Source organism: Cetorhinus maximus, chromosome 2 (genome assembly GCF_964194155.1).
Source record: "Cetorhinus maximus chromosome 2, sCetMax3.hap1.1, whole genome shotgun sequence".
NCBI classification, from domain to species: Eukaryota; Metazoa; Chordata; class Chondrichthyes; order Lamniformes; family Cetorhinidae; genus Cetorhinus; species Cetorhinus maximus.
Genome location: NC_135880.1, coordinates 60,961,098 through 60,989,074, shown reverse-complemented (window position 1 = coordinate 60,989,074; position 27,977 = coordinate 60,961,098). Strand labels below are relative to the sequence as shown.

The window sequence follows — 27,977 nt, the reverse complement described above, 5'->3', positions numbered from 1 at the left end:
TTTGTTTGTTTCTTACCTTCACCTTATTATGTGGCCTTGCATTTCTAAGCATTTTGTTCTGTATCAGTTCAAATTGCAAAATTTCCAGTCAGTTGAAAGTTGAAAATCATATTTTCAAAAAATAAACAGCGTAGCCTCAATACAAGACTGATAATCTCATCAATTTGTATTGCAGAGCTGCCAGCTACTACAGGAAAACCGTAACAAAGTTTTCAAAAAACACTAAGGGCAGGATTTTCCACACCCACCCGCTGCCGGGATCTTCCGGTCCCGCCGCAAATCAATGGACTTCTGGCAGGGGCGCCACCTCGCCCGTGGAGGGTCCCGCCCGCAACAGGGCCGGAAAATGCCAGCCTAAAATTTTGTAGCCTTAGCCAAATGCCTAACACTAATTGTCATCCTGATCTGAGCCACTTTTGTGCCTACCTTAAGTTGACTTTATTTCAAGTTATTCATTTTACATTTTTTGCGAAAAGATTCATGCGAACAGTTTCTTTGAACAACTGCTTGAATTTCCCTTTTTCCGTTTTGGCCATTGTTGAGCACCAGAATATATAGTCCATCCAAGATAAGGAATTGACCAATGCAGGTATTATGCAGGGGAAGTAATCATATTCTACTGGTCTGTGACAATGTGCTTCAGAATACGAATGCAATCTACTTTAACCGCATCTTTAATATAACACTCTGAGACAAATTATTTTACAATACAAACTATTCAAAGATTTAAACATTTTGTTATATGTAAATTGAAATTAAATGTTATTCCAATTGTTCATCCATTCATCAATCAATCAGTGCAGAAAATTTGGGTGGCGAGGAGTACAAGCCTGTAAGAAAGCTCACTCATTTTTCTGCCCTTTTAAATTACTCAGTGGAAAATCAGTCATGCTTCCTTACAGACTAACACTTTCCTGCCTGATTTTCCTGCACTCACTATGCTTGGCAATCTAATATAGCCAGGCGGAGGATCAGAAAGATTTATCCCTTAGATATTACTGTAGTATTTCTTGTTATTGACATAAAACCGGTGTAAAACAGCTGATAATTCCAATTATTGTGTTCTGTTTAGGATATTAATTCCTGGTAGCATTTAAAAATGTAAATTTGATTTTCAAAGGTTATCAAAATGCCCAGATATATTTGTCATTATTTTCACTCTTTACTAAACATCAGCTTGTAGGTAAGCCCAGCCATTTAATTTCCCATGCCTTTTGTATATTAAAATAAATCATAAAATATGCAATTTGATATTAATTTTTTTATGGAAAATCACATGGGGGCTGGAAAATATGGCCAGTAAATGTAAAATGTGAATTAAATGTAGTTTCATTCAAGCTGTACCAGTATTATGCATGGAAGAATGCACTTATTTCGTACATACAAATTCTAATCATAAATTGCCCCTGGTAATCACTAATTGCTCCCATTGTCCTGGGACCTATTCACATATATATCTTTGTATCTTGGGTGAACAATATCTTTCATTTATCACAGGTAACCTATTTTTAGAAGCCCAAGAAGACATGCTTTTATTGCATGCAGCAGTAGCTGTGATGAATGATAAGACATTAAGTCAGCCATTTCCATATCTTGACACTATGCTCAAGAATGCATATAACTTGTAGACAATTAAACTACTTGAAGGGAAAAGACTTCTTAAATGTGCAGTAATCTAACACAATCTTTTAGCTTCTGTGATAAAATGCTCAATCACTTCTGAAAATAATTACAGCTTTTATTTCAAATGGAAACCTTATCTAATAACATTTTAAACTTGCATTCCAAGCTTTGCTATCTTCATTTAAAGCACTTCACTTTTCTAAGTCCATCTGTCAATAAGGCTTTGCATTGGTAATTGCTTAGTATACCAGTTGGATAAAAGCTCAGAGTTGAAGATGACAGTTCTTTGTAAATGTTTTTAAATTATGTGAAGATTTATAAAATATGCAAAAATAAGTATTAACCGTCTAATTATTATACAAAAAATTACTGACATTCAGAGCACTGCAGGATAGCCTGTTTGTTTTCACATTATTGCACACAGTTCAATAGTTTCATTGATCTACTGTTTCTCACTAAAATCTGCCATGCTTTGTGAACTTCACTTTCTAATCCCATACAGCCACCCTGCCTTTATGTTTTTCCTGCTCTCCTTAGTCCCAGAACAGTAGGGTTGCCTTGACAAATCTATTCAAAAGCCATTCCCCAGCCTTTATTGGTGGGGTTTGGAGCCTTTGAAATTCTTCTACTTACTGCACCACAGCTGACATCTTCTTCTAGACAGAATGAATTAAGGAAATACAATAAGACACTTGATCTACCAGTAAAGGATCTTTCCACAGTGGGAATGGATTCCATGGTGCATAACAAGGGCAGTAAGAATCCAAAAATGTCGAGTATGAGCTTGTTTATCAAAAGAACAAGAATTATATTTCCAAAATGTGTTTAAAAAGAAGATTTCATTGTGTCCAAAGTATTGTCTTGGTCTTATTAGAGGGAAAGTAACAGATTACATATCATTTTAACAGTGAAAAGCATGCAGAGATTCAGCTGATCTGCAACATGGGTATTAGAAATGCAGATTATACTGAATATGACTGGAATGTGTAAAACACCACATTAGCTTGCAGGGTTACCCTTTAATGTGCCAATCCTTGAACACGCAAACAAGCACGTACAATGTGAAATTTAGACTCTTAAAGCTCAATGTTTCAGTATATTGTAAAAGAACTTGCAATAATAACTAGTTAGCATTAAAATGCACAAAAAGGCCCAGAATTTCCTGGATTGCCTTAACACCGAAGTTGACGCCAGTTTCTGCATCAACCTTGCTGAAGGCAATTTATGCCCAAAATTCCTGGAGAGCTTCTTTGCTGACACCAAAATGTAAAAATAAAAAGCAAACAAAAATTCAGCAGTATTATATTACATTCTAATTCCTGTATAACAGGTCGACAGAAGCTTAAATTAAAGGTTATTTCAGTCATGTCCAAAACTATACACCTGTATGAAAATCTTTTACTTATTGCATATTTCTTTAAATAATCAAACATGTTAATAAATTAAATGTTTTTCTTCACTATGTTAGTCCTTGATAAGTGCAACTAGTTCAGGAAGCTGAAATGTGCCTTTTAGGAAATCACACTTAAATCATAGCTACCAGTGAATAATATAGTTTCATGCAACCACTTTCATAAATGTATTGCCAAATTGGACCAGTATTTGTTTATTTTGAAACATATCTGCAAAATCTCTCCTACCTGGAGGTAGAGTGCAACAATCTCTATTTCAGCAAATCACATAATAACAAAGAAGTAAACCATTCTAAGAACTCTGCATTTATGTTTTAGTTATTTACAATACAGACATGATAGAATGGAACTTAGTGACCATAATTCTTTGGAAATTACACATATGCACTAATGTATTTCTACAGAGAATGTTCTAGATCTTGCAATTTATGTATTCAGGTTAAATGTTCATTTAAATAAATTGATGGCGCACTAGAGCGGAACTTGAAAAAATATTTGAATCTCTAGGGTGGACACCAGTTTCTAGTTAAAATTATTTCTTTAGAAGGTTTAAAAAAATGTTTTTGAATAAGAAAGGATCAATAGTTATAAAAGTGTCCAAATTCTAAAAAAAAATGGAAAGCTTCCAATCTGAAAAATACAATATATAAAAATAACAGAGAGGAAAAGACCTGCTGGTTTATCAAGCCCGTCCCATACAGATTTGATGTATTTTGCAACACTCCCCAAACCAGATAGAAACCCATGTCATTTGGAGAAAGCAAAAATAGAAATTTTCTCTGATTTTCTTAGGCAATTGAAACTCGTCCAAGAGATCTCATTGGCCCCTTTACGTTAAAGAATAGCTACCTTTTGTACAACGTAATCTCCACTTCAGCCAGAACAGGTAGAGCTCTTATTTGAGGAAATACACCAAATCAGTATTCATGGCATAAGCCAGCAACCTAATGCACAGGTCCTTTGTTTTCTGGGAAAAGAAGCGTCCAGAAGCCAATCTCGTTTTAGCCTTACATAATTTGTAACCCCCAGTCCTCCCTAACCTAGAGACTTCACTGATCTCTATATTGAATTCATTACTTTAGCCACTAACTAAGCCTAATGTTGGGTTCTTATGGCAATCCATGGCAATTGCCCAATGACTGGCAATGTCCTATGCAGATACTAACTTCCTAGAAAGTTCCTGCTCCTAACTTTCTCCCCTGACAAATGACCCTCAGCAAGCGTCCTGTGATAAATGCTAACCTTTGACAAGTGCAAATGCTTCAGTGATGCACTCCATTCTTCATACCCTTTTTACAGGTAACTTTGCAACATTTAGCCCAAGTATGTGCATCTGTGTTAACACAACTAATGACCTCTAACCCAATATTTAGAACTCTTGACCAATGGGAAGAATGCTCTTAGCTTCCCCACAACAATCTAGCCTTAATTTGTATCCCTAAAGGAGTTCCTGGAACATCTAGTCCTCATACCATTCTTCTAGCCAATCAGTTTTGCAGCCATGGCTTTCTTTCTAACTGCTAAATTATAATTTGTATCTGAACAGGAGGTCCTGGAGCATCAAGCATCAAGAAGGCCACCTTCTTGATCATAACTTTATGTTTTTTCCTAAAGTGACATCACAGTACTTGGCACTTAAAGAGATGATAACTTTAATACTTCTTAACAACATATCCCCAAATCTACAAATTATCCTAATAATACATACAAATTAAGACTTTTCATCACCAAGCTTATGTATAGTACAATTTGATAACTTAAGCCTTAATTACACAAATGTGCCAACAAGGTGAAATCTAACACATTGGATAATGGAAACAGCTTTTCTTTGCCTACTTCATCTAAACCTCCCATACTCTTGTACACCCCATATCAGATCTCCCCTCAAGCTTCTTTGCTCCAAGGAGAACAATCCCAGCTTCTCTAACTTAATATTGTAGCTAAACTTCCTCAACCCTGAAACTATTCTGGTAAATCTTCTCTGCACCCTTTCAAGGACCTTCACATCCTTCCTAAAGTGTGGTAACTAGAAATGGTTCCAGTACTCTAGTTGTGGCCTAACTAGAACTTTATAAAGGTTCAATATAACTTTTCTGCTTTTGTACTTAATACCTTTGTTAATGAACCCTATATGTTTTAATTACGAACTCAATATGTCCCGCCACCTTCATAGATTTATGCACCTGAACCCTGTGGCACCATTATGTCCATATTGCCTCCACCTATCCCTTTTGCCAAAATGTATCATTTCACACTTCTGTGTATTAAACTTCACCTGTCATTTGCCTGCTCATTCTGCTGGCCTCCCTATGCTCAGTTGCAGTTGACTTGTATCATCCTCACTGTTTATCATATCTCCAAGTTTAGTTCCACAGGCAAATTTTGAAATTTTACTTTATTCCCATATCCAAACCATTTATGTATATCAAAAAAGGAGTGGTCCTAGCACTGACCCTTGAAGAACACCACTGCCTATCATCCTGCAGTCTGAAAAACTACCATTTACATTAAGCTAATTTTTTATCCAAGCTGATACTGACCCTCCTATTCCATGAGCCTCAATTTTGTTAACTAGCCTTTTATGTCATACTTTGTCAAAAGCTTTCTTGAAATCCATATAGACAACACCCACTGCATTTCCTTCATCAATATTCTGTTATTTCATTAAAAAAATTAATTGGATTAGTGAAACACGATCTCTCCTTAATTAACTCAAACCTCTCCTGGTGCCTGTTAATTTTCCCCTGATTATTGTTTCTAAAACCCTACCCACCATTGATGGTAAACTGATTGGTCTGTAATTTCTAGGAATGTCCTTACACCCTTCCTTGAACGAGGGTGCAACATATGCTACTTTCCAATCCTCTGCCGCCTCCCCTGTATCTAGGAAGGAATAGAAGATTACCTTTCCACTATCCCCACCCCCACTTCCCTGAGCAACCTGGACCATCTAGAGCAGGTGACTTATCCATTGTAAGCATAGCCAGCCTTCTTACTACATCTTTCCTATCAATTTTCACCCATTTGTTACCTTTACCATCACCACTTCAACCGATATTTTGTTAGCATCCTTTTCCTTAATAAACACCAATACAAAGTATTCATTGGGCAGGATTTTATGCGTCGGCGAGCGGGGGCGGGGCCCGCTCGCCGACACGTAAAGTGACGGGGGGTGACGTTGGGGGGAACTCCCAACGTCACCACACCCCATGTAAATTTTCCGGAAGGCGAGAGCGCAGCAAAATTAGCTACGCGCCTGCCGACCTGTCAATGGCCAATTGAGGCCATTGACAGGGTCAATTAAGTAATTAAAGGACCTGCCCGTCCAACCTTAAGGTTGGCGGGCAGGTCAGGAGCCTCAGCAGGCGTCTGAAAAAACATGAAACCTCATCCACTGGCGGGATGAGGTTTCATGTCCGTTTTTTAAAAATTTTAATAAAGTTTCTGTGCTTCTTATTAACATGTCCCATCTCGTGTGACATTGTCACATGAGGGGGACATGTTAATAATTTTTTTATTTTTCTATTTTTAAACTTTGAAGCACTGTCAATGATCTCCCTGAGACAGCACTTAGTCTCAGGGAGATGTGCGCTCGCACGAAAGAGCGCACTTTGACTGTTGGGGAATCCCTCTGCCCGCCCCCCCCCCCCTGCACAGGAAGCACATAGCGCTCCCCGTCGGGCAGGCCGCTGGGTGGGCCTTAATTGGCTCACCCACTCAAAATGGCGGCGGGCCCCATTTCGGCAGCGGGGGTCGGCTGCCCACCTGCCGCCGAGCCGGTAGGGCCAGCCCACCCACCAAGGGCAAAATTCTGCCCATAATTCCAGATACTTATTGAATTCAAATTTCACCATCTGCCATGGTGGGATTTGAACCCACTATATGTCAGTAAAACGTTTTTGGGTTCCCTTTTATCTTAACTTTTCTCATATTTTTTATCTTTGCCAGTCATAGTTTCCTCTTCACTTCCCCTCTCAGCTTATTGGTTCTCGCTTTAAGAATTCACCCGACATGCATTGTGCATCTTTTTTTATTTGTTTCATCATATTCTCTATTTCCCTCATCATACAAGTATTCCTAACTTTGATTCCCCTGCCTTTCCCTCTTGTTGGAATGTATCTAGCCTGTATCTGAAGCATCTCTTCCTTAACAATCACGTTCTTGAGATGTGAGCATCGATAGCAAGGCCAGCATTTGTTGCCCATTCCTAATTACCTTTGATTTAGCAACTGACAACCAACCAAGGAATGCTTCCTAATGAACATTAAATGCTAGACTAGACTTTCCACGTTATGCCACCAGATTTTCAAACAAGTAGGCAAGGGATATGGATTATGTTCCATTAGAGCATCATAGGAGAGAATTTTCCCCCCAATGGGGGGGTTGTGCGGGGGCGAGCATGGGCAGGTGCGGACCCAATCAGCGCCCCCGACCAGGTCCATGCCGCCATTTTATGTGGGCAGGCCAATTAAGGCCCACCCGGCATGGCATGCACCCAGAGGTGCTGTGTGGGCAGGGTGGGGGGTTTTCCCTGAGTCGGGAGTGTGCTCTTTCGCGCATGCGCACGAAAAAGCACAGAAATCTCCCTGAGGCACAGCAGTGCCCCAGGGAGATAAGTTTTAAGTTTTAAAAATTTTAATAAAGAGAAAAAAAATTTATGACATGTCCCCTCATTTGACAGTTTCACATGAACTGTGACATGTCAATGAACTTTAATGGAAAAATCTATTTAATTTATAAACCCTTCATGAAACCTCATCCCGCCTGTGGATGAGTTTCCATGAAAAATGCGATGGCCACCTGGGCTCTTTGCCTGCCCACCAACCTTAAGGTTGGACGAGCAGCTTTCTCAATAGGGTTAATTAGTTAATTAATAGCCTTAACAGGCCTTTGACAGTTCAGCGGGCACGCAGTCGAGTCAGCTGTGTGCCTGCCGAACTGAAAATCTAAATGACGCGCGGTGACATTGGGACGCACGCCCAACGTCACCCCGCATCATTTTACACCTCAGCGAGTGGGCCCCGCTCCCGCTCGCCGAGCCGAAAATTCTCCCCATAGACTTTTTTAATATTCTTTTACGGGGCCTGTGACTCTGTGAGGGCATTGCTGTCTTGGCCAGCATTTATTGCCCATCCCTAATTGTCTTTGAGAAGGTGATGGTGAGCCACCTCTGACTGATCTCAGTGTCCCATTTTCTATCATTGTTATACCTATTTCACCTACTTTATGTTTTTGCCCGTATAGTGGTACTGCAGTAAAGGTGCAAGTGGATTTAAAGGGGGAGACGTTGGTTAGCAACAGGCACAAACTGACACAGGATTGCTCCATGTGCCAGAATAGGTAGCCCCAATAGAATTGGATCTGCAGTTGGCCAGCAAAGAGGATACCAAAATTGAGTTGCTGAGATACCAGCAGGTTGTCCCCAGGTGGGTCTGGGAGGGGATGGGGTGCGGAGACAATCGGGAGTGGGTTGAGCATGAGCTGACAACGCTCATTGGGACTTCTGTGGAGCCGCTCACCCTTGTTCTACATTCAGGTAAGTATTCGGGTTAATGCATCTAAAGATTTAAGTGAAAGAACACTTACAGATGAAAGCTTGAAGCTGCAAAGGCACTGCCTCATCAACATTAATAGTAAGCTAAGCAAACAAACAGTGAAAGGGAGGTGATTGTAAGTGGCAGTCATGCCTAGTACAATATATTCTTGAAAGGCGTGGCTGGCTCTTCCTATTTTACCTGACCTGAAAAAGCATTAAACTTTTTGCTTTCATTGGATGGGTGAATTTGCACTGATTGCCCTGGGTACCAACTTCCATTTCACTGCTACATCACCACTTCATCGAGGGCCTTCCTCATCAGTCAAACTTCCCAAAGCACCAGTCCAGCATTGGCATCTACAAAGTAGGGAGCTCTACTGTAAAGCATTATTAGATTCAAAGGTTTCACTGCTTTATTCAAAATGACATTTTGTATTGTGGCTTGTTTTAAGTTGCTGCAGCATGTCATTTCCCAATCCCAAACAGTTCCTGATAAAGAGGCGTTTCTAACACCTGGAGCTTGCCCTCATCATTCAAATTAAGCTGACCCTGGAAACTATGGTGGGGTCAGCCTTTGTGATGCCAGGTGGATGAAGATGTCAAGCCCCCACATGCCTGGCTGGGATTGTGGCCCTACAGAATATTCAGACTTCAATGTTGAAAGTGGCAATTCCTAAATTCTTAATGAGCAATATGAACATCCTTTGAGAGAATGAAAAATAATAAATGCAAATATTTATTTCTCACAGTGCTGAATTTGAAGTAAAAGATTCAGTCACAAAACTAATGAAACAATAACTAGTAACCTATTGCTTATGAATATGCATTTTCTGTAAATATATAAGATTGATGCTATCAATATTCATTTGTTTCAAGATTTAATTGTAATAAATACAATATTATGAAGCTGATTTGGTTACTTCAATTCCATAAAAGCTGAAGTTAATCTAAACATGTGAGACAATTAACACACTACACAAAACTTGTGTGTGACATCTTCCAAATGCTTAACAGTTATTGCCTTAAACAGCCATTCCTTTGGGTCTAGCAATTCACAAAGAAATGCAGATTCCCATTACATCCATCACAGTTTTAGCAACTACCAAGGAAAAAAAATCTTTACATTGTCGATATTTGTTAGAAATCATCAAACGTGATTTTGGGGAAGGATTGTTTAACAACATCATTTAAATAATTTGAACCCACTTGCGTTTCCACAGCAAGTTTATGAAGCTTTATCCTGAGCCGAAAACTACACAAATGACTGAAAGAGTGACCATTTCTTTATTTTAAATTTTTCTCAGTAAATTAGGAAAGCAATTCATTCATAATTAGAATGTGATCACAGTGGGTACCCAGAAAGTGGGAATTTTTTACTTTGAGCATCTGTGCTGATGTGCAGAATAAGGATATTCTGCACATTTTCAAGTACCACTTGTCCCACTCCTTAATAATTTTTACATCTTGTATTCATATGGGGTATATTATGAAGCTTTGTTTTGTACTGTTCAACAACACAATAAGCATCTTAATGTTACTTAAGCCAGAATTTTACCAGCCCTTTGGAATGGACTGAGAGGTGGGAAGGCTGGCAATACAGCATGGGAAGGCATGAGAGGAAGGTGCTTGACATCTTCCCATTGCTGTGGCATTTTAAAAAATTATTTCACTGCGTATGGACGTCGCTGGCTGGGCCAGCATTTATTGCCCATCCCTAATTGCCCTTTTGCCAGCGGCAGGCAAGCAGGCAGATTGGCTGCCTGCCAGGAACCCAATTGAGCCACTTAAGTAGCCAATTAAGAGTAACTTCCCACCTCTGTGGGCAATTTGCCCACATCAGGAGGGCCCACTGCCACATGAGGAGACTGCCCAGTGAAACCTGGCAACCTCCCATCGAGGTCCAGGGTTTGGGGGCCCTCCTTTTTGCACACTTCATTAGCCATGAGGGAGTCCCCTGACGTTAATGGCTGCCCCCATGGCAACTATGCTGCTGATGCACCGCAACTGCTCCCCCCCCCCCCCCCCCCCCCAACTCCCCAATCACTGGGGCCTGCCTGCCTGCCTGGTCCTGACATCCCCCAATTCTACTTACCCCTCCAAGGGTGTCTCAGCCATTGAGATGCCCTCTCCTTGCAACTACATTCTCAGCAATTACTGCAGTGACTGCTTGAGAAGCTGGCCCCCTGATTGGACCAGCAGCTTTGGGCAAGGTCCGCCATCCTTAATTAGTACAGCAGCCCTGGCAGCAGACATTTAATTGGCCATTGCCAGAAATATGTCTTCCTGGGTCCCACTGTCAGCCGAAGCGGGATCCTCTCATGCTTTCGGCCTGATGGCAGGACTTCTGCCACAGTGGAAAAACTCAGGCTACAGTGTCCAAATTTTACTCAGTAATCTTGTTTGATTTGGAAATCAGCCTGTCACAAACATCATATTGTGCAAATGTTTCAAACTAAATTTACAGAACTGGGGCACTGTGCATTAACAGAATTCTGGTCCTCTATAAGTAGCCACAATTGTACTTTTTTTCTTTATTCATAGCATTAGTGCTGAGGAACTATTCCAAGTAACAGACTTTGTTCCAATCCTGTTTATCATACCATTGCTTTGAAATAGGTGTAGGAATCTTCCAGTCAGCAGCAATGCTGCGCAGATTGTCACTGCCTGCGAAGATTTTCCCACCCTGAAGCTACTGCGCATTTCTTCTGGGATCTTCTGATCCCAGCTGAAGTAGAAATGCGCAGCGCAGCATCTCCCTTCTAACTCCAGCGAGCAGTGTAGTCAGGGAAACAAGAGGACACATCCCCTTTCCACATTCACTAACTGCCACATTCTGGTATTTAAAGATCTAGGGCAGGATCTTCCGGTCGGCAAGCAGGGGCAGGGTCTGCTCCCCGACGCATAAAATGACATGGGGTGACGATGGGTGGAACTCCCGACGTCACCCTGCATCATTTCCATTTTCAAGTCGGCAGGGGCGCATTTGAGTCGGATGCGGCCTATTAAGGCCATTAGAAAATCAATTCAGCTCATTAATGGACCTGCCCGTCCAACCTTAAGGTTGGCAGGCAGGCCAGGAGCCCAGGCGGGCTGGTGAAAAAACATGAAACCTCATCCACTGGCAGGATGAGGTTTCATGAGAGTATTTAAATTTTAATTAAAGGTTTAAATAAAAGTTATGGACATGTCCCAACTCATGTGACACTGTCACATGAGGGGACATGGCAGGGAAAATTTTTTAACTCCTTTATTCGAAGTTGAAAATCTGAGCCGATCTCCCTGAGGCAGCACTTAGTCTCAGGGAGATCTGTGTGCTATTTCATGTGCATGTGTGAAAGAGCGCACTCCCAGCTCAGGGAATCCCCCCACCCCCCCGCCAGCCCGCACAGGAGTGCGTAGCGTTTCCTGGCAGACGTAAAATGGCGGCGGGCCCCAACCAGGGGCGTCAATCAGGAACCCGACCGCTAGCGCCTGCTCCCGCTCTTCCCCTCCAACGGGGGGAAATTTTTGCCCCTAGCCTTTTAATGAATGAGTGTGTGTTAATGAATGGATGAATGAATGGGAGAGTGGATGAATGAGTGAGTGGGTGGGTGGTTGAGTTGTTAGATGGGTGAGATGATAGGTGGGTAAAATGGGTAGGTGGGTGAGTGGGTAGTTGGATCTGGTTGCTGGAGGGGGTAATTGGGTCTGGTCGAAGATGAATCATGGGGTAGTCGGAGATAGTTATGTCGGGGGATGGTCAGGGAGAAATCAGGTACATTCAGAGGGTTAGTTAGGTCGGGAGTTAGTCACATCTGGTCAAGGGAGTAATCGGGTGGTCAGGGGTGGCCGGGGTGATGCATTGGCATAGGTGGAGGGTAGTCGGGTGGATTACCCAGTATTAGACCAAGTTGTAAACTAACATTTCCTGGGTAACTATGAAGCTAAGTTGCGTGAATCTAGCACAAGTCTCAGACTCATGCTCAAAATGGGAGACATTTGCACAGGATACCCGGCAGCAGGAGAATTACCCATCAAATGTTTAAACTTCCAAGGAAACTTCCACATATGTCTGCATATGGCTTCTGCAAGATCCTGACGTGCATCTTCCGTTGTATGTACGGTCTCCGACAATCTGGAGACCAGAAGATTTGAGCCATGGATTTCAAATCATTCACATTTTTGTGTGTTTGTGAATGCATTGCATTGTCAAACTAGCATGATTATTAATAACACAGATAAATAAATGTATTCAATTATTGCAGAGTCTGTTGGGTTCAGTAACAGTAAGTTAAAATAGATGCCATGCAAATTGAAGTACTATGCTCAATAATTCAATAGTTAAGTTTAGAAAAGCAGTTTCTTTCAGCAGAGCTAATAATGTCAGCGTATGAGATATCTGAATTGGTTTGGCTTACTTTAAATCATACAACCTGCCCTGTGCAATATTCAGAACCTTTATTCTGGATCAAATCCAGATTATATGTTATATTATTTTCCATTAATTTATTTAATTCTTGTCTGGAGCCACTGCATTCTACTTCTTTCTTTTTACCTTTGATTTTCAATATTTACATCATCCATTTAAAAAAGTCAGGAGCAGTTGATGTACTGTAGGCATTTTCAAATTGACCCCTGTTAAAGAAAGTTGACACAATCATAAATCTATTTATGGCCATAGAATTGTTTAGTTGTTCAATTCAGATGTGCTTATTGGATAAATGACTTTGTATAATCTAAACTTTAAGTAACGTAGTTCCTAAATTAGCCCAAAACCTACGCTGAATTTTAGATAAAAAGAAATGTTCAAATTTATTGTTGGAATACATATGTAACCTAAACATTCACCTTTATTTTTTGTTCCAGCACTGCCGCAACTGGGTATCAAGCTCTGAACCTCTGGACACACCAGTAGAATTCATGCTACCAGACTGTCCACGAGTCTCTGCAGGTACTTATTTATTCTTTCCAAAAAGTGTGAACAGATTGTTTCCTTAGAGAGAAAGTATACTCAGATGCATTGGGACGTTTTAAATGTTGGAAAGATGTTTCAGTAGACTTAATGATTGCATCTCATTATTTTATGATATTAAACTGCTAAGTAAAGATAGCCAGGTGACTTGTGGAATTCTTCCACTTTATGATCTTGAACATGTGCTTCATTCACAGCATTAATGGGTGGTGTCACTCATAATCCACCATTATTCATAATGTCATTATAATGGAACATAAGAATGTGGCAAAGCATATGACAATAAGTATATGATACAATAATGTATTGATTAAATGGCAATTCAGTTGAATGTGCTTCACTTTAAGGCAAAAGGAACAATCAGCAACTGGGCAAAAGGAACTGTTGCTGAATTTCCACGAGAGTTCTCCCAATCACCCTCTGCTGACGTTGGCCCAAACAATCGGGAGAATCCCTAGAGAATTTTAATCCCACTGCAGCTTGTCATTGCCCTTCCCCAGCACCAGCATTGCTTTTGTCAGCTGGTAGAAAATAGATGTTTCCTGAAAATCGGAATAGTTATTGGCTTTCTCCCAAGTGGTTTTTTGGATAGGGATACTCGCTCAGATATCCAAAACTGAAACTTGGGAGTAACATTTTTTAATCAGAGGTATAAGAAGTAAATTATACTTCTCTGCTCTTTTAAAAGGTTGGCTAATTAGTTAAGAAATTAATATGCATCTTACTGCACCAATTTTAAAATAACTTGATATTTAAAACTTACCTTTAAATTATTCATAGTGGATGTATTCAATTGATAACACTCACTCTAAGTCTGAGAATTTTTAGTTGTAAGTTGTGCTCCAAAATTTAAATACGTAATATAAGCTGGCACTTTACTGCAGCGCTGAGGAAGTGCTGCATTGTTGTAGCTGTTGCCTTTTGATTGAGATGTTGAACCAAGGCTCTGTCTGTCTGTTCAAGTGGATTGTAAAGACTTCATGGCAAAATTTGAGGAAGAGCATTTCAGTATTTTCTGCACCAAAAATCTATATCCAAATAGAACAGAATCATAGAGATGACATAAAACTATTTAGTGAGAAGATTTGTAACATTAACTTAATGTTTGTCTCAAAGTGTTGCCCAATTTTATTTATGGTTGCCAAGTGGTAAACATTAGAACCCTAGTGGAAAATTACCACCAAGTTATTTGGGAGACATCTCAAATTTGAATTCCAAGACTACAAAGTATAAATGTTTGTAGCTCAGGCAAAGCATGAACATTTCCACAAAAGATTGATATGCACATAGAGAGTTCTAAAACATTTCCACAAAAGATTGATATGCACATAGAGAGTTCTAAAACAATGTGAAGCTACTCAAAGATGTTGAAAAGCACTATTATATTAACACTACTACACAGCCCAGTCACCTCATTAATTGTCATAACTCAGCTGGCCATTGGTTTAAGATCTCACTATTTTGCTCCCCCTCCCCACCTCCAATTACCAGCTCTTGCAGCAGTCTGCTCATTGTGACTCTTATAATTCAAGCCTTCATGTACACAATTGATTATTTATTTTGGTCCAAAGCAAAAAAAAGTGCATTTTCTAAACTTAGAAAACGGATGATACAACATGAAGGCTAATTTATTTCAATGCACTATTATGTCACTAGATCCAAACTTAAATCTAAGTGCGTTAAAACTGCCTCAGCTGACCCATGACCAGCTCAACCAAAGTATTAACCCAGGTCAAATGAAGCTGAAGTTTGTCTTGACTGATTAGGTGTAAGTTCTATCAAGGATATTAATGAAAATTCCAATATTATTATGGCTGCCCTCAAAGGATTTTGCAGTAATTTTTATAAGATGCTTGTCAACCAATGCAAATCTTATTTTTCACTGATACTTATTGCAAATATCGTCAAGGCTACAAGGTTGATTGAGTAATGTGGTTACCTAATCAGTTAATGTGCTCTGGTGTGTAGTATATACCGTCTGTCTGCTGCTGTTTGCTTAGAGAAAGTACCTTCATAAAGTATGTCTGAGGCTGGAGCAGAAAGCCTTATGGTTACTTTGTCACATTCAAGCTCCTTATTTGAGTAAAATGCAAGTTTTATATATGTAGTGAATAGGTTTAGATTGTGATTTAAAGTACTTAAATCAGGGTTTATTGTATACCTCTTTGTGTTCCATGACTGAATGCTCACATGATTATATCTCTGAAAGTTTTTCTATATGCTTCATACTTTAACTGTTAGCCCTACTCCAGTTGGTAGCAGGTATGTAGATTACTCTGCATTATTTTCCTAATTTTAAATATCAGAGCTTACTACAGTAAAAGCTTCATTCTTTACTTTGTACTTCAAACCTGGTGTGGCCGCTGGTAATGAAGTTACAACTTACCATGTCATTAAATTTCCCTACAGCTAATTAGCTGATCGCCAAAACACTCTTTGGCCAGAATTTTTAGCTCAACGTGTGGGTGCGTGCCCAACACGCCCGCAGCGTGAAATAAAGCGCGTTGACGTGGGCCAAGGGTGCTGACGTGCACTCTGGTGATATTTGGCGTGTGATGAAAACGGAGGCGCGCCCGCCATTAATTAAGTGGCCAGCTAAGGCCTTTGAGACACCAATTGTCTCAGAGTTTACGTAGCCCGTGCGATTTTCAGGCCATTGCACAGGCTAAACAGGCAGACGGGCAGGCCACAATTTCAAAAACTTCATCCACAGGTGGAATAAGAGGGGCCAGTGGGCTTGTAAATGCAAGTGGTTTGTAGTTTAGGATATAACTTGCTGCTGCTTGGTTGTGTGAACAGGACATCATCATTTTGCTTCAGAGCTGCATTGACAAAAATAAGAGGCTTCAGTTCAGGACTCTGTTGTTTTCCAGGCCCCCGGAGGATTCATACCACTTGGGGCCTTCCAGATATCAGACAACCTTCACTTACCCTGGTAATGGGGATTGTGGTCTCCACTAAAGGCACCTCCTCTGAGGAAGCAGAGCAGGCCAGAAGGGGGAGGAAGCCAGATGTCCCTATTCAGCCTCCAGGGGTGCGACCTGTGGGAGGAGAGGCGCAGGCACAAGGGGCACAGGGCCAACAGGAAGTCCAAGGCGGAAGGGGCCGCAGAAGACGCCACTATCCTGCTGCCACTGTTTACAGGCGGCGATGCAGCTACCTCAATATGTCTGAGGTGCAATGCCAAAGGATGCTCCGCCTCTCAAGGGAGATGGTGACCTCCATTTGTCAGAGGATCGGCTCTGAGATTAGATCCGACTGTGTGGGTGGACACCCCATGCCAGTGGTGCTTCAGCACAGTCACAGTGGCCCTCAACTTCTATGCGTCCGGTTCCTTCCAGGGCTCAGTGGGGGACCTGTGTGGAGTCTCCCAATCAGCTGTCCACAGTTGCTTCAAGCTCTGTTCAGGCATGCATTGACTTTCGTTCACTACCATACGGACAAGGCCAGCCAGGCAAAGTGAGCCAGAGACTTTGTAGCGATTTCTGGGTTCCCCCACGTCCAGGGTTCAATTGACTGTACACAAATGGCCGTCAAGGCGCCAGCAGGTGAGTTGGGTGCCCTCGTCAACCTTAAGGGATTCCACTCCATGAACGTGCAGATAGTGTGTAACCATAGGATACAGATTCTGCAAGCCTGTGCAAGGTACCGTAGGAGCTCCCATGACTCTTACATCCTGAGATAGTCCCAGGCGGCAAGGCTCTTTAGTGCTCCAGCCCAACTGGATGGATGGCTACTGGGTGACAAGAGCTATCCCCTCAAAAGGTGGCTCATGACGCCTCTCCGCCATTCAAGGACAGAGGCCGAGCAGCGGTACAATAGGAGCCATGCCTCTACAAGGGCTGTGGTAGAGAGAGCCATAGGTGTTCTCAAGATGCGCTTCTGATGCCTGGACCGTTCAGGGGGCACACTGCAATATCCCCCAGATCGTGTGTCACTGATAGTCTTTGCATGTTGCACTCTCCACAATCTGGCACTGGAAAGAGATGACGCAGTTGAGGAAGAACACCTTGATGCAGCTGCTCAGTCAACAGACAATGGGGAGAATTTTCCCTATGGCGGGCGGGGGCAGGCATGGAGCCAGTTGCCGCCCGTGATTGGCTGTGCACCGGCATTTTACGTGGGCAGGCCAATTAAGGCCTGCCCAGCGTAATGCGCATCTAGTAGCGCTCAGTGCTACCTGTGTGGGTGGGGGGAGAAAGGAGAGTTGGGCCAACGCTCTTTTGTGCATGCGCTCGAAAGAGCGCAGCAATCTCCCTGAGCACGGAGCTGCCTCAGGTAGATTGAATGGGTTACAAAACTTTTTAATAAATAAAGTAAAAATTTATTTAAACGTGTCCCCTTATGTGACAGTGTCACATGAGCTGGGACATGTTTGTGAAGTTTGGAAAATGTATTTATTTTATAAAAGCTTCAGGAAATCTCATCCCGCCCATGAATGAGGTTTCCTGAAAAACGTGAATGCCGCATGGGCTCTTCGCCTGTCCACCAGCTGCTCTGGACCTCCCTGCTCACCATTGATGGACGGACACCTAGTTGGGATACTGGGTGCCCAATTCATCTCTGACACTGTCAGTGACCACCTAAGGGCATTGCCAGTGTGAGGGCTTGCCGGTCCAGGCGCATCCTCAGGAACCCCTGATTCAGCTCCTGAGCCTCTCCATGAGAGTTGCCACTCTCTACATGGAGGAGGCATTGCGCTCGGCCCATGAGCGTCAACGCATTGCTCATGCTCCGCAAGGACTCTTCCACAATGGAGACCATGGCTCACATTCCCTCATGTATCTCTGCCAGATCCTGCCACACACCCTGCTGTATGTCCAGCATCTGCTGCATCATGGACGACTCCAGATGCACATCATCAGCCATCGACTGAGCATTGTCCTGGTCCCCAGCCGTCCTCCGACTGCCGGCGCCCTGGGCACACTCTGCCTCTGCCTGCACTTCAAGCGAGTGCGAATCGCCCTCACCAATGTGCACCGAGATAGTAGTCGGTGATCTAATGCCCACTGAGGTGCTGGTATCTGAGCTGGTGCCTGCTTGGATGCGACGCAGGTGTGTTCTGAACAGTGTTGTCCTCAGGGGTCGGGGTCGGCCTTCAGGCTCCTCATCCCGAAGGGCTGGTGGCGAGTCTAAAAGGAACAACATGGACATGTCATTAGTTGAAGTCGTCACACTGTTACTGTGCATGCCTGGCAGCCTCATGAGACAGAGATCGGGGTGCCCTCGTCTTTCAATTATCAATTTGGAAACTACAGTGGAATGGTTGCAATTACCGACACTCTCACCAGCTTGACCTAGGCGCATGGCGCCTCTCCAGCTCCAGGGCATCCTGCTCATAACGAGTGAGGATAAGTAGGTGTGGCGGTCTCCTGCCAGTACACGACATCTCTGCATTGTTATGGGATGTTTTCTCCTGAAAGGACAGAGGAGCATTGATTAGTCCACTCTCTACCTGCAGCTCCATTGCAGCCTGGCCAACCCTACCGGAGGAATACCTCGCAGGGCTCAGCCAATTTGTGACTCTAGAGCTGCAAGGCATTCAGTCAGGGCTCACCCCTTGCTCAGATGCTGACACATTGACATTTGCCACTCACACTCTAACACTTCTGAGGGGGAATGGGCAGCTCTTAACTGCTCTGCAAAGTGACCAGTGCCAACACGGTACTCACACTTCCAGATCGCAGGAGATCGTTGAAGCGCTTCCGGCACTGCATCCATGTGCGCCCCACCACATCATGTCTGCTGACCCTGGATGCCACCTCTTACCAGGCCTTGTTGGTGAAGTAGGGTGGCCTCCTCCTCTTCCCATCCCTGGGGACAAGAGTTTCTCTCCGGCAGACATTGAGCACCCGCCCCTGCCTGCCCATTTGCGCTCATTCCGCAGCCGCATCTTATGCTGGGCGGGCATTAATTAGCCCACCCACGTAAAATTATGGTGCGCTGCCAATCATGGGCGGCGGTCGGCTTCACGACCGCCCCCGCCAAGGGCAAAATTCTGCCCATTGATATGTTGACAAATGCACACAAGTTCCTATTTCAATTATATGAAAAATGCTGTTGTGTCAGCTATTGAAGGAACCAGATTTTATACTGCAGTTTGGAAAATTGATCCAGACTTAATCCAGTTCATTTACAGTGAAATATAGATAATATATCAGCAATATCTCCAAATAACAAGAAAATGGTTGCCTTTGATGACTAGTAGAAACAGTTTAGATTTATTTAATGCAATGAATAAATAAAACAATTCATTTTGTTCTATATGTTTATTTCACAGTATTTTCTGTGCCTCACTCCTCCATAACTCTAGTCCCTTCAAACCCACCCCAACCAGAAACTCTCCATCCCTCTGACTAGTATCTTATCAATCCCCTTCCTTCATTCCATCATTGGTGGCAGTGCCTTCACCTGGAATTCCCTCCCTAAACTCCTCCCCCTCTTCCATTAAGGCCTTCCTTAAGATACACTTCTTATTAAGCTGTATGTTGCCTCACCTAATATATTCTTCTTTGGCTTTGAGTCAATTTTAGTCTGATTGCTCCTCTTTGTATTGCCTTGGGACATTTTCTTTGTTACGTGTGCTGTACAAATGCACATTGTTGTTACTATTGTAGAACATATTCTGCACTACGTTAATGTTTTATCATCCTGTTACATCCTGCTAATATTAAAAGACATATACTATTGCTGGCATTTTGGAGGTTTGGCCCCATGTGTGGAGCAACTAGAGGATAACACGTTTTTGAATGATATCACCCTTAAATATCTATTGATTATCTATGGAGCATGTATGCATGTTTCATGTTACAGTGTTTGTAACTACTTACATTGTTTAGATTATTACCGTCCAAGTATTCTGCCAAAGATTCGCAGTGTTCCAATTATTTTGCATTCCTATGAAACTGCAGTTACTCTCAGTCCTTGGTGTTCTGATTGAGGATTTAACTACAAGCAATCCAGCAGCACTAAAGATACGCTATCTAAGCTTCTAACAGGCCAAGCCATGAGAATAGGAAATATGAGGAGAGATTTTCCTAGGTCTGCATCAAGGCACACTGAATGGCACAGTGTATATCGAAAAACGAGCATGTAAAGAACTCCATCTGATTTTTCTCCCTTAACACACGCATAAAACGTATAGACCATAGAAACAGGAGTAGACCATTTCACCCCTTGATACCACCATTTAGTGAGGTGAAGGCTAACTCCATCCTCCATCCATCCACTTTGGTTCCATATCCCTTTCTACTCTTGACGGGCAAAGATCAGTCAATCTCAGGTTTAAAATTATTAATTGAACTAGCATGTACTGCATTTTTAGGAGAGAGTTCCACACTTCTACCACCTTTTGTGTGAAGAAATGTTTCCTAACCTCTCTACTGAACAGCTGGGCTATAGTTTTAACATTACTTCCTCACCCAGCTTAAAAAAATCTCTCAAACTACCCTGTTCAATTCATTTCAAAATCCTAAAAACCTCAGTCAAACCATCCCTTAACTTCTATATTCCAGGGAATGCAAGCCTAGTGTATGCAGTCCCTCCTCATAATTTAACCCTTGGAGCCTGGTTATGTGCTGGGGAATCTGCACTGCATTCCTTCCAAGGCCACCATATTCTTTCTGAGGTGTAGTGCCCTGAACTTTACACAGTGTTCCAGATATGGTCTAATCAGGGCTCTGTATAGCTGTAGCAAAACTTTCTCCCCTTCGTTTTCTAGCTCTCTAGTCACCTCCACCACTGAAGGTGGGTGGATTTGTTTTCGCCCTGTTTGCTAATCTGTTTGTAAATTGTACATCTCAAAAACTAAGGGATAGGTTTCAATGAAACTTGATGTACAGACTAGGTATTGCCCAATAACTAATTAGTTTTTGCATGTGCAGTTCCAGATCCTAGATATTTTAAAGGATCTATTGACATTGGGAGATAAGACAAATTGATGTTTTTTTTAAGAATGTTCTGGAATGGTGTGAATTGTCTCAGCTGCTGTGGTGGAATTTGTTACAGTTTATCAAAATATGAGCAGAGCTTTCAGGGTAGGTTGTTGGATGTGAATTGTCTGAAACCTCCTCAGTGAGATGGAAGCTCTTAATAAAAATATTTTTTTTCAGTTTTATAGTTGCAGAGCATCAACCTGCAAGGAACGGCCTCAAAGGAGAGCTACACAATCATAATAACGTGAAGTTAACACAGCGTGGTGGAGTAATGCGCTCCACTGAGTCCCTTCATGTTATTAATGCAAACATTCCATTAGCTTTTTTGATTTTTTTTGTACCTGATTACTAGATTTTAATGAGCAATAAGCATTAACCCCTAAATCTTGTTGGACCTCCACTGTTTCTAGCTTTTACTATTGAGAAAGTAAATGTTTATTTTTCAAATATTTATTGCTTCACTATTTCTGGTGGGACATCCAACATCCTAAAAACTCTCTCTGCAAGGGATGACTCCTGACCACCTCCATTGTTATTTTGTTAATCTTAAAATTAGCCCCTGTAGTTATTAGCTAACTAACTGACCGGTACAAATAGTTCCTCCCTATTTAGCTTATCAAATTCCTTAATAATTTTGCACATCTCTGTCAGATTTTTTAACCTTCATTCTGATAAAAAAAAAGCCCTATTTTCTCCAGTGTCTCATCATAAATAAGCAGGGGAATTTTAACCCCAAAAATAGGTGAGTTTGCATCAGGTGGGAAGTAAAAATGTAAAAACCTGAATCCAACCTGCCTTGAACCCACGCATTTCTGTTTTCTAACATGAGCGGAAAGAGGGCTGAGTTACCAACCCGCTGCCAGGAGGCAGGTCACTCATTTAAATATTTTAATGAGGTTTCATGCATAAGATTTTTTTTTTCTTCCAGCTTTAATGCTGGACACTGGATCTCAACCCAGCAGCTAAGGAGAGGCAAGGAACAGGTAAGTGCCTTTCCAAAACTGCTTATGGGTCAGCCAGAGCAGGAGTGCTTCTCCTAGCCTCCTCAAACTAACCTATTAACCTCCCCAGCGATTAGAACCCCACCCACCCCCACCCCACACAATCCATTGCCTTCCAATGTCTTCCATAATCATCAATCACCTCTTAGACTCTCCCTCAACCAGTTCCCTGTGATCTCCTCCCTCCTCCTGAGATCTCTCTGGCCATCCCATTGATTTCCTCCAGATCTCTACAAATTTCCCCCATCAATGGCCCTCATGACCCACTCTCTTTCTTGCCGGTCCTCATTTATGTGCTTCACCCGATCTCTCCAACCTAATCGTCAATGCCCCACCCCCGACCCCTGATTTCACCCCACCCCCCCCACCGGTCATCTCATTCCCCATTACATTTTGGCAGGACCTGATGAAAACTTGCTCTTCTAGGTTTCTGGACCACAAAATTTACCTCGCCTGTTCCCTCCCTACCTCTCTTTTAATATTTAATATGCTTTGGTCTACCTCAGCTTTAAATCAGATCATTAGCCATGGCAGAAAATTGCAATTTGCAACACACTGGGATGAATTTTCTCACCTTAGATTTTTTCTGGACAGTGGGACCATTTTTAGATTGTAAACCCAATCACTGCAGTAGTGGGACTGCTGGTACAGTCTTCCAGTAGGCACCCAATTAAGAAGGCACCTCTGCGATCACTGTCCAATTAGAGACAGCCGGTGGCTTGAGGAGGCTGGAGGGCGATTCAGCATGTGTGATTGCATGGCTGCTGGTGGCCTTCATGTGTCTGCATGGAATGCGGCTGAGGTGAATGGGACAAAATTTAGGTGTGAAAAGGCTGGAGGAAACAGCAGACACTTCTTCACCACCAGTACAATCCAAGGCAACAGTATCCAGGAGATAATCATGCAATTGTAAACCTATGCCTGCAGATGCCGATTTGCACCTTTAAAGTGCGATTAAATGTTATTTTCATGGCGCACATGGCTGAAGACAATGTGAGGGCCCCATGTATCACTGGCAAAATTCCATTGCGCCTGGAAATGCCTGTGAATTGATTCATTAACAGCCTCAACCGGCTTTCTCCTGCTACAGTGCAGGTTGCTTTCAGTGCACAGAAGCTGCGCCCTGGTCAGGAGGAAGAGGCAGAACCACATTGGCATTGCTGGCCAACGCCTTTTTATTTCTAATCTCACCCCCCACCCCCAGCTTTCCAACCACACCCCCACCTCCAAACGTGCTTCCAGGGGCCTGGTAAAACTCCCCCATTGTAGCTGTGCACAAACACTAAAGTTAAACTTGTGCGAATTTATTTAAATAGTGGAAAAACCATGTTAGATTTAGATTTAATTTGTTGTGTATTGTAATTCTAAGCTGGTTGAGCCCAGTCATCATTATTGTAATGAAGAGTCACCATGTCATCTTGCTTTTTCTTGAAATCCCTGCTTTATCTCTGACACGGTATGAATTACTGAACCCTGTACTGGTTTATATACTACTTCCTCCTGGATGCTGCCGCTTTTTGTTTGTTTTATTCTCAGTGGAGATGAGTTCTTCCACTATTTACAAAAATTTGTTCTGTAATGTAATTGCAACTGCACCAATGACATATGCTGTTGGAACCTTTCATGCACTCACTAAGTACCCATAAGACCTGGACACCAGCAGTTTCTTAAATGGAACTTTAAGATCTGTGGTAGCTATTTTTAAATAATCTCCAGATGGTTTGACATAATCAAGATTCTATTGCCAAGTATAGTTAGAATTTTTTATGCTATTGCAACATTTGGTAGCTCAGAATTTTTTCAGTACACGATTGACATTAGTAAAATTTGAAAAGTCCCTTGTTTCACTCCAATTTGAATTACAGTACCTTTTATGCATTATATTTTTTATTTAAACTCCATGTAGTATGCTATCAACAATTCAATTTTTTATCTCAATCTGCAAGCAACCTTCCTGGCCCTAGTGCACCATGAGACAATAATTAGTGAAGCTAACATCACATATGCAACTGTAGTATGTTCAGCTAGGTCACCGTCAGATTTAAGGGTCTTAACAGGTTGAGGTTGAAGGGCAATCTCTCCTTGTTTAATCTGACGCAATGTCTGCTGAGATTTGCCAAAATCTTCAGTGACCTCTGACCTTAAGGTGTTATACTCCCTTTTTTTTATTCCCTTCTGTTTCAATGCCCATGAGGCTTTGTGTACAACTCATTTGAGAGTTCATGTAAAACTATGCACAGATGATCAACTTTCTATTACAGAGAGTTAAACCTCTTTGACATTTTTGTCTGTCACCACGAGATTTTTAAATTATGTCAAGCAACCATTTCATTTGCTATTGTGTATGCATTCAACATATTTGTGCCAGTTCAAACAAAATTGCCTGGATTTTTTTAATGAAAATATATAGGTATGAAATGCCTAAAGGAAAACATACACTATTGGATTAGCTTTTCGGTTTCTGTGCCTGATAGTAAACAGATATTAAAACACTGCCCCCCTCCACTGGCAGAAGTAATGGTTCTCACTAGACCCTGAAAGCCCTGAGAAAATGTGATCTGTAACCTAGCCCCAAGTATCAGAAGTGCAGAATACAGTGTTTAGATCATGGCTGAACTGTACCTCAGCTCCACTTATTCACCTTTGGTCCAAATCCCTACATACAATACCTAATAAAAATCAAATCTCAGTCTTCAAAATTTCAAGTAACTTGCGTTACTCGAGAGACAAGTAACTCACCTCCTGATTCCCCAAGCCCTGTCCATCTTCAATAAGGCACAAGTCAGGAGTGTGATAGAATACTCCCCACTTGCCTGGATGAGTGCAGCTCCCACAACACTCAAGAAGCTTGACACCATCCAGGACAAAGCAGCCTGCTTGATTGCCACCACATCCACAAACATTCACTCCCTCCACCACCAACAGACAGTAGCAGCAGTGTGTACCATCAACAAGATGCACTACAGGATTTCACCAAGGCACCTTAGACAGCACCTCCCAAACCGCTACCATCTAGAAGGACAAGGGCAGCAGATAGATGGGAACACCACCACCTGGAAGTTCCCCTCCAAATCACTCACCATCCTGACTTGGAAATATATCGTTGTTCCTTCACTGTCGCTGGGTCAAAATCCTGGAACTCCCTTCCTACCAGCACTGTGGGTGAAACCTACAGCACATGGACTGCAGCGGTTCAAGAAGGCAGCTCACCACCACCTTCTCAAGGGTAACTAGGGATGGGCAATAAATGCTGGGCCAGCCAGTGAGGCCCACATCCCGTGAATGAATGAAAAGATATTTGATCCAATATCCATTGCTATCTGGGGGGTGGGGGTGGGGGTGGGGGAGTTTTAGATGTTCCTAACATTTTATGTGATAAAATGCTTCCTGGTTTTAGTCAGAAGAGGCTTAATTTTTAAGATTATGCCCCTTGTTCTGGATTAGCCCACCAACAAAAATTGTTTCCTGTATCAACCCTATTGAATTGCTTTATCATTTTAAACAACTCGATCAAATCATCCCTCAACTGTTCATGTCTCAAAGAAAAACAAACCAAGTGTTTGTGACCTGTCTGCATAATTTAATCCTTTAAGCAGTGTATCATTCTGGTAAATCTGCAATCTGCCCCCTCCAAGGCCAATATATCTCTCTTGAGGTACGATGCTGTTACTGACAAGGGAGAGACGATAGGGATGATTCCCCATTTTTTCACCTCTCGACTGACCAAAGACAGCATGTTTGTATGAAGGAAAAACGTTTTAACCCCCCAAGTGTTGTAACTGCCAGGAACAGACAAATGACAGGTTTTCTCATAAATTTGAAAAGAAAGATCAATGTTTATTATTCAACACCTGAATATATACACAAGCACACCCACTCGCACAATCATACAGGCACAGACAAGAAAAGAATGGCGACAACAAAAGGTAGTATGCATTTAGATCTTAAAAGTTCAAAAGTCCTCTGTCACATTTCCTTTTCCCTGGGATGAAGCCTTGAAAACCTTGCAGGCCTGTAATACTTTTGATCACTGGGGAAACAAATGTGGAGGTTTAGGAAGACAGATTCACTATGGTTTATTGCTTGCAAGAGTAGATTTCTTTTGTTCCACTCCAATCGAGGTGCAATCAAAGCCCTGTTCAGTTCCTCAAGTGGAGAGATCAAGGCCGACCTGACGTCTCTGTCTACTGATGGTTCTTAGGCAGGGTCTTGCTCCTTCATTGGTTTGGATGTTTCTTCCTTACTGCTCCAAGATTTAAATCTCCTTATTAGAAAGATAGGTCTGAATCTTGCGTTTTGAAGTCCGGCGTGTGCCCGACCCAAAAGCACGTAAAATTGGGTGAAAAGACGACGGGCATGATTCCCGGCATCATCGCGCATGCATGCATGCAATATTGAGGTCAGCGGGCCCGCGCAGGAGTCAGAGCAACGCCCACTGACAATTAAAGGGCCAATTAAGGTAATTAAAAAGCCTATTGACTGCAATTTTATATTGCCCCTGCAATTTTTAGTTCATTGCACGGGCAAAACAGGTGGGCGGAAATTATGTTTTAATAATTTCCTCATCCACGGGTGGGAAAAAAGGCCCCCGGAGCAGCATCACTTTCTCTGTCATTGTACTCACACAGCAACGAGGTGGCAAAGTTGTCCTAGAGTTTCTTTTCATTTCGCTTGATTGTGAATCCTGCCCTTCAGCATCTCAGGTCCTCATCTTCCCTGGAAGGTTCCCCTGAGTTTTACAGCACTGTGCTCCTTCATTTTCAAGACACTGCTCCTTTGCATCCCATCTAATGGGGATAGTGTATTCTGCTGGTGGAACCACCCCTGAGCAGGAAGAGATGGGCAGGAGGGAGAAGGGGCCAGGTGAGCGTGGGCAGCATCCCAGGACAGACCTTTAATAGGAGAGGCACGGGCTCAGTTGGTGCAGGGCCAGGAGGAAAGGCCAAGGCAGGAGGGCATGCTGAAGACGCCATTACCCAGCGGCTAGAGTGTTCAGGCAGCGCTTCAACTACCTCCAGATGTTCGAGGTCCAGTGCCACAGGAGACTCCGCCACTCCAGGGACACAGTGACAGCAATATGTCACATGGTATGTTGGGAGATCGCCTCCAACAGCATGGGCAGACACCCCATGCCGGTGGCTTTGAAGGTCACAGTGGCCTTCAACTTCTATTCCTCCGGTTCTTTTCAGGGCTCAGTGGGGCTTCTGTGCAGCATTTCTCAATCAGCTGCACACAGTTGCATCAAGCTGATGTTATTTGACTGATGCTATTTTAAGACACATCCACACGTTCATCCACTTCCGGACAGACAAGACGAACCAGGCAGAGAGAGCATGAGGCTTTGCTACAATGGCTGGGTTCCCCTGTGTCCAAGATGTAATAGATTGCACTCATGTGGCCATCAAGGCGCCAGCAGGTGAGCCGGGAGCTTTCGTAAACAGAAAGGGGCTCCACTCAATGAATGTTAAGATCATCTGTGACCACAGGACACAGATTCTCCAAGTTTGTGACCTTCACTCT

At 42.6% G+C, this 27,977-nt stretch overlaps 1 protein-coding gene across 9 annotated transcripts in view; it reads left to right on the top strand.

The window, feature by feature from the left end:
• arb2a (ARB2 cotranscriptional regulator A) overlaps positions 1-27,977 on the top strand; it is a 918,141-nt gene that overhangs the window by 462,648 nt on the left and 427,516 nt on the right. For all 9 annotated transcript variants that reach the window (XR_013579777.1, XM_078565142.1, XM_078565161.1 and 6 more), the window contains one exon: positions 13,417-13,501. Coding sequence is in view for 8 of the 9 variants with exons in the window: in XM_078565142.1 (XP_078421268.1) it covers positions 13,417-13,501 (85 nt within the window). In the remaining variant the exon portion in view is untranslated. The remainder of the gene's footprint in view (positions 1-13,416; positions 13,502-27,977) is intronic.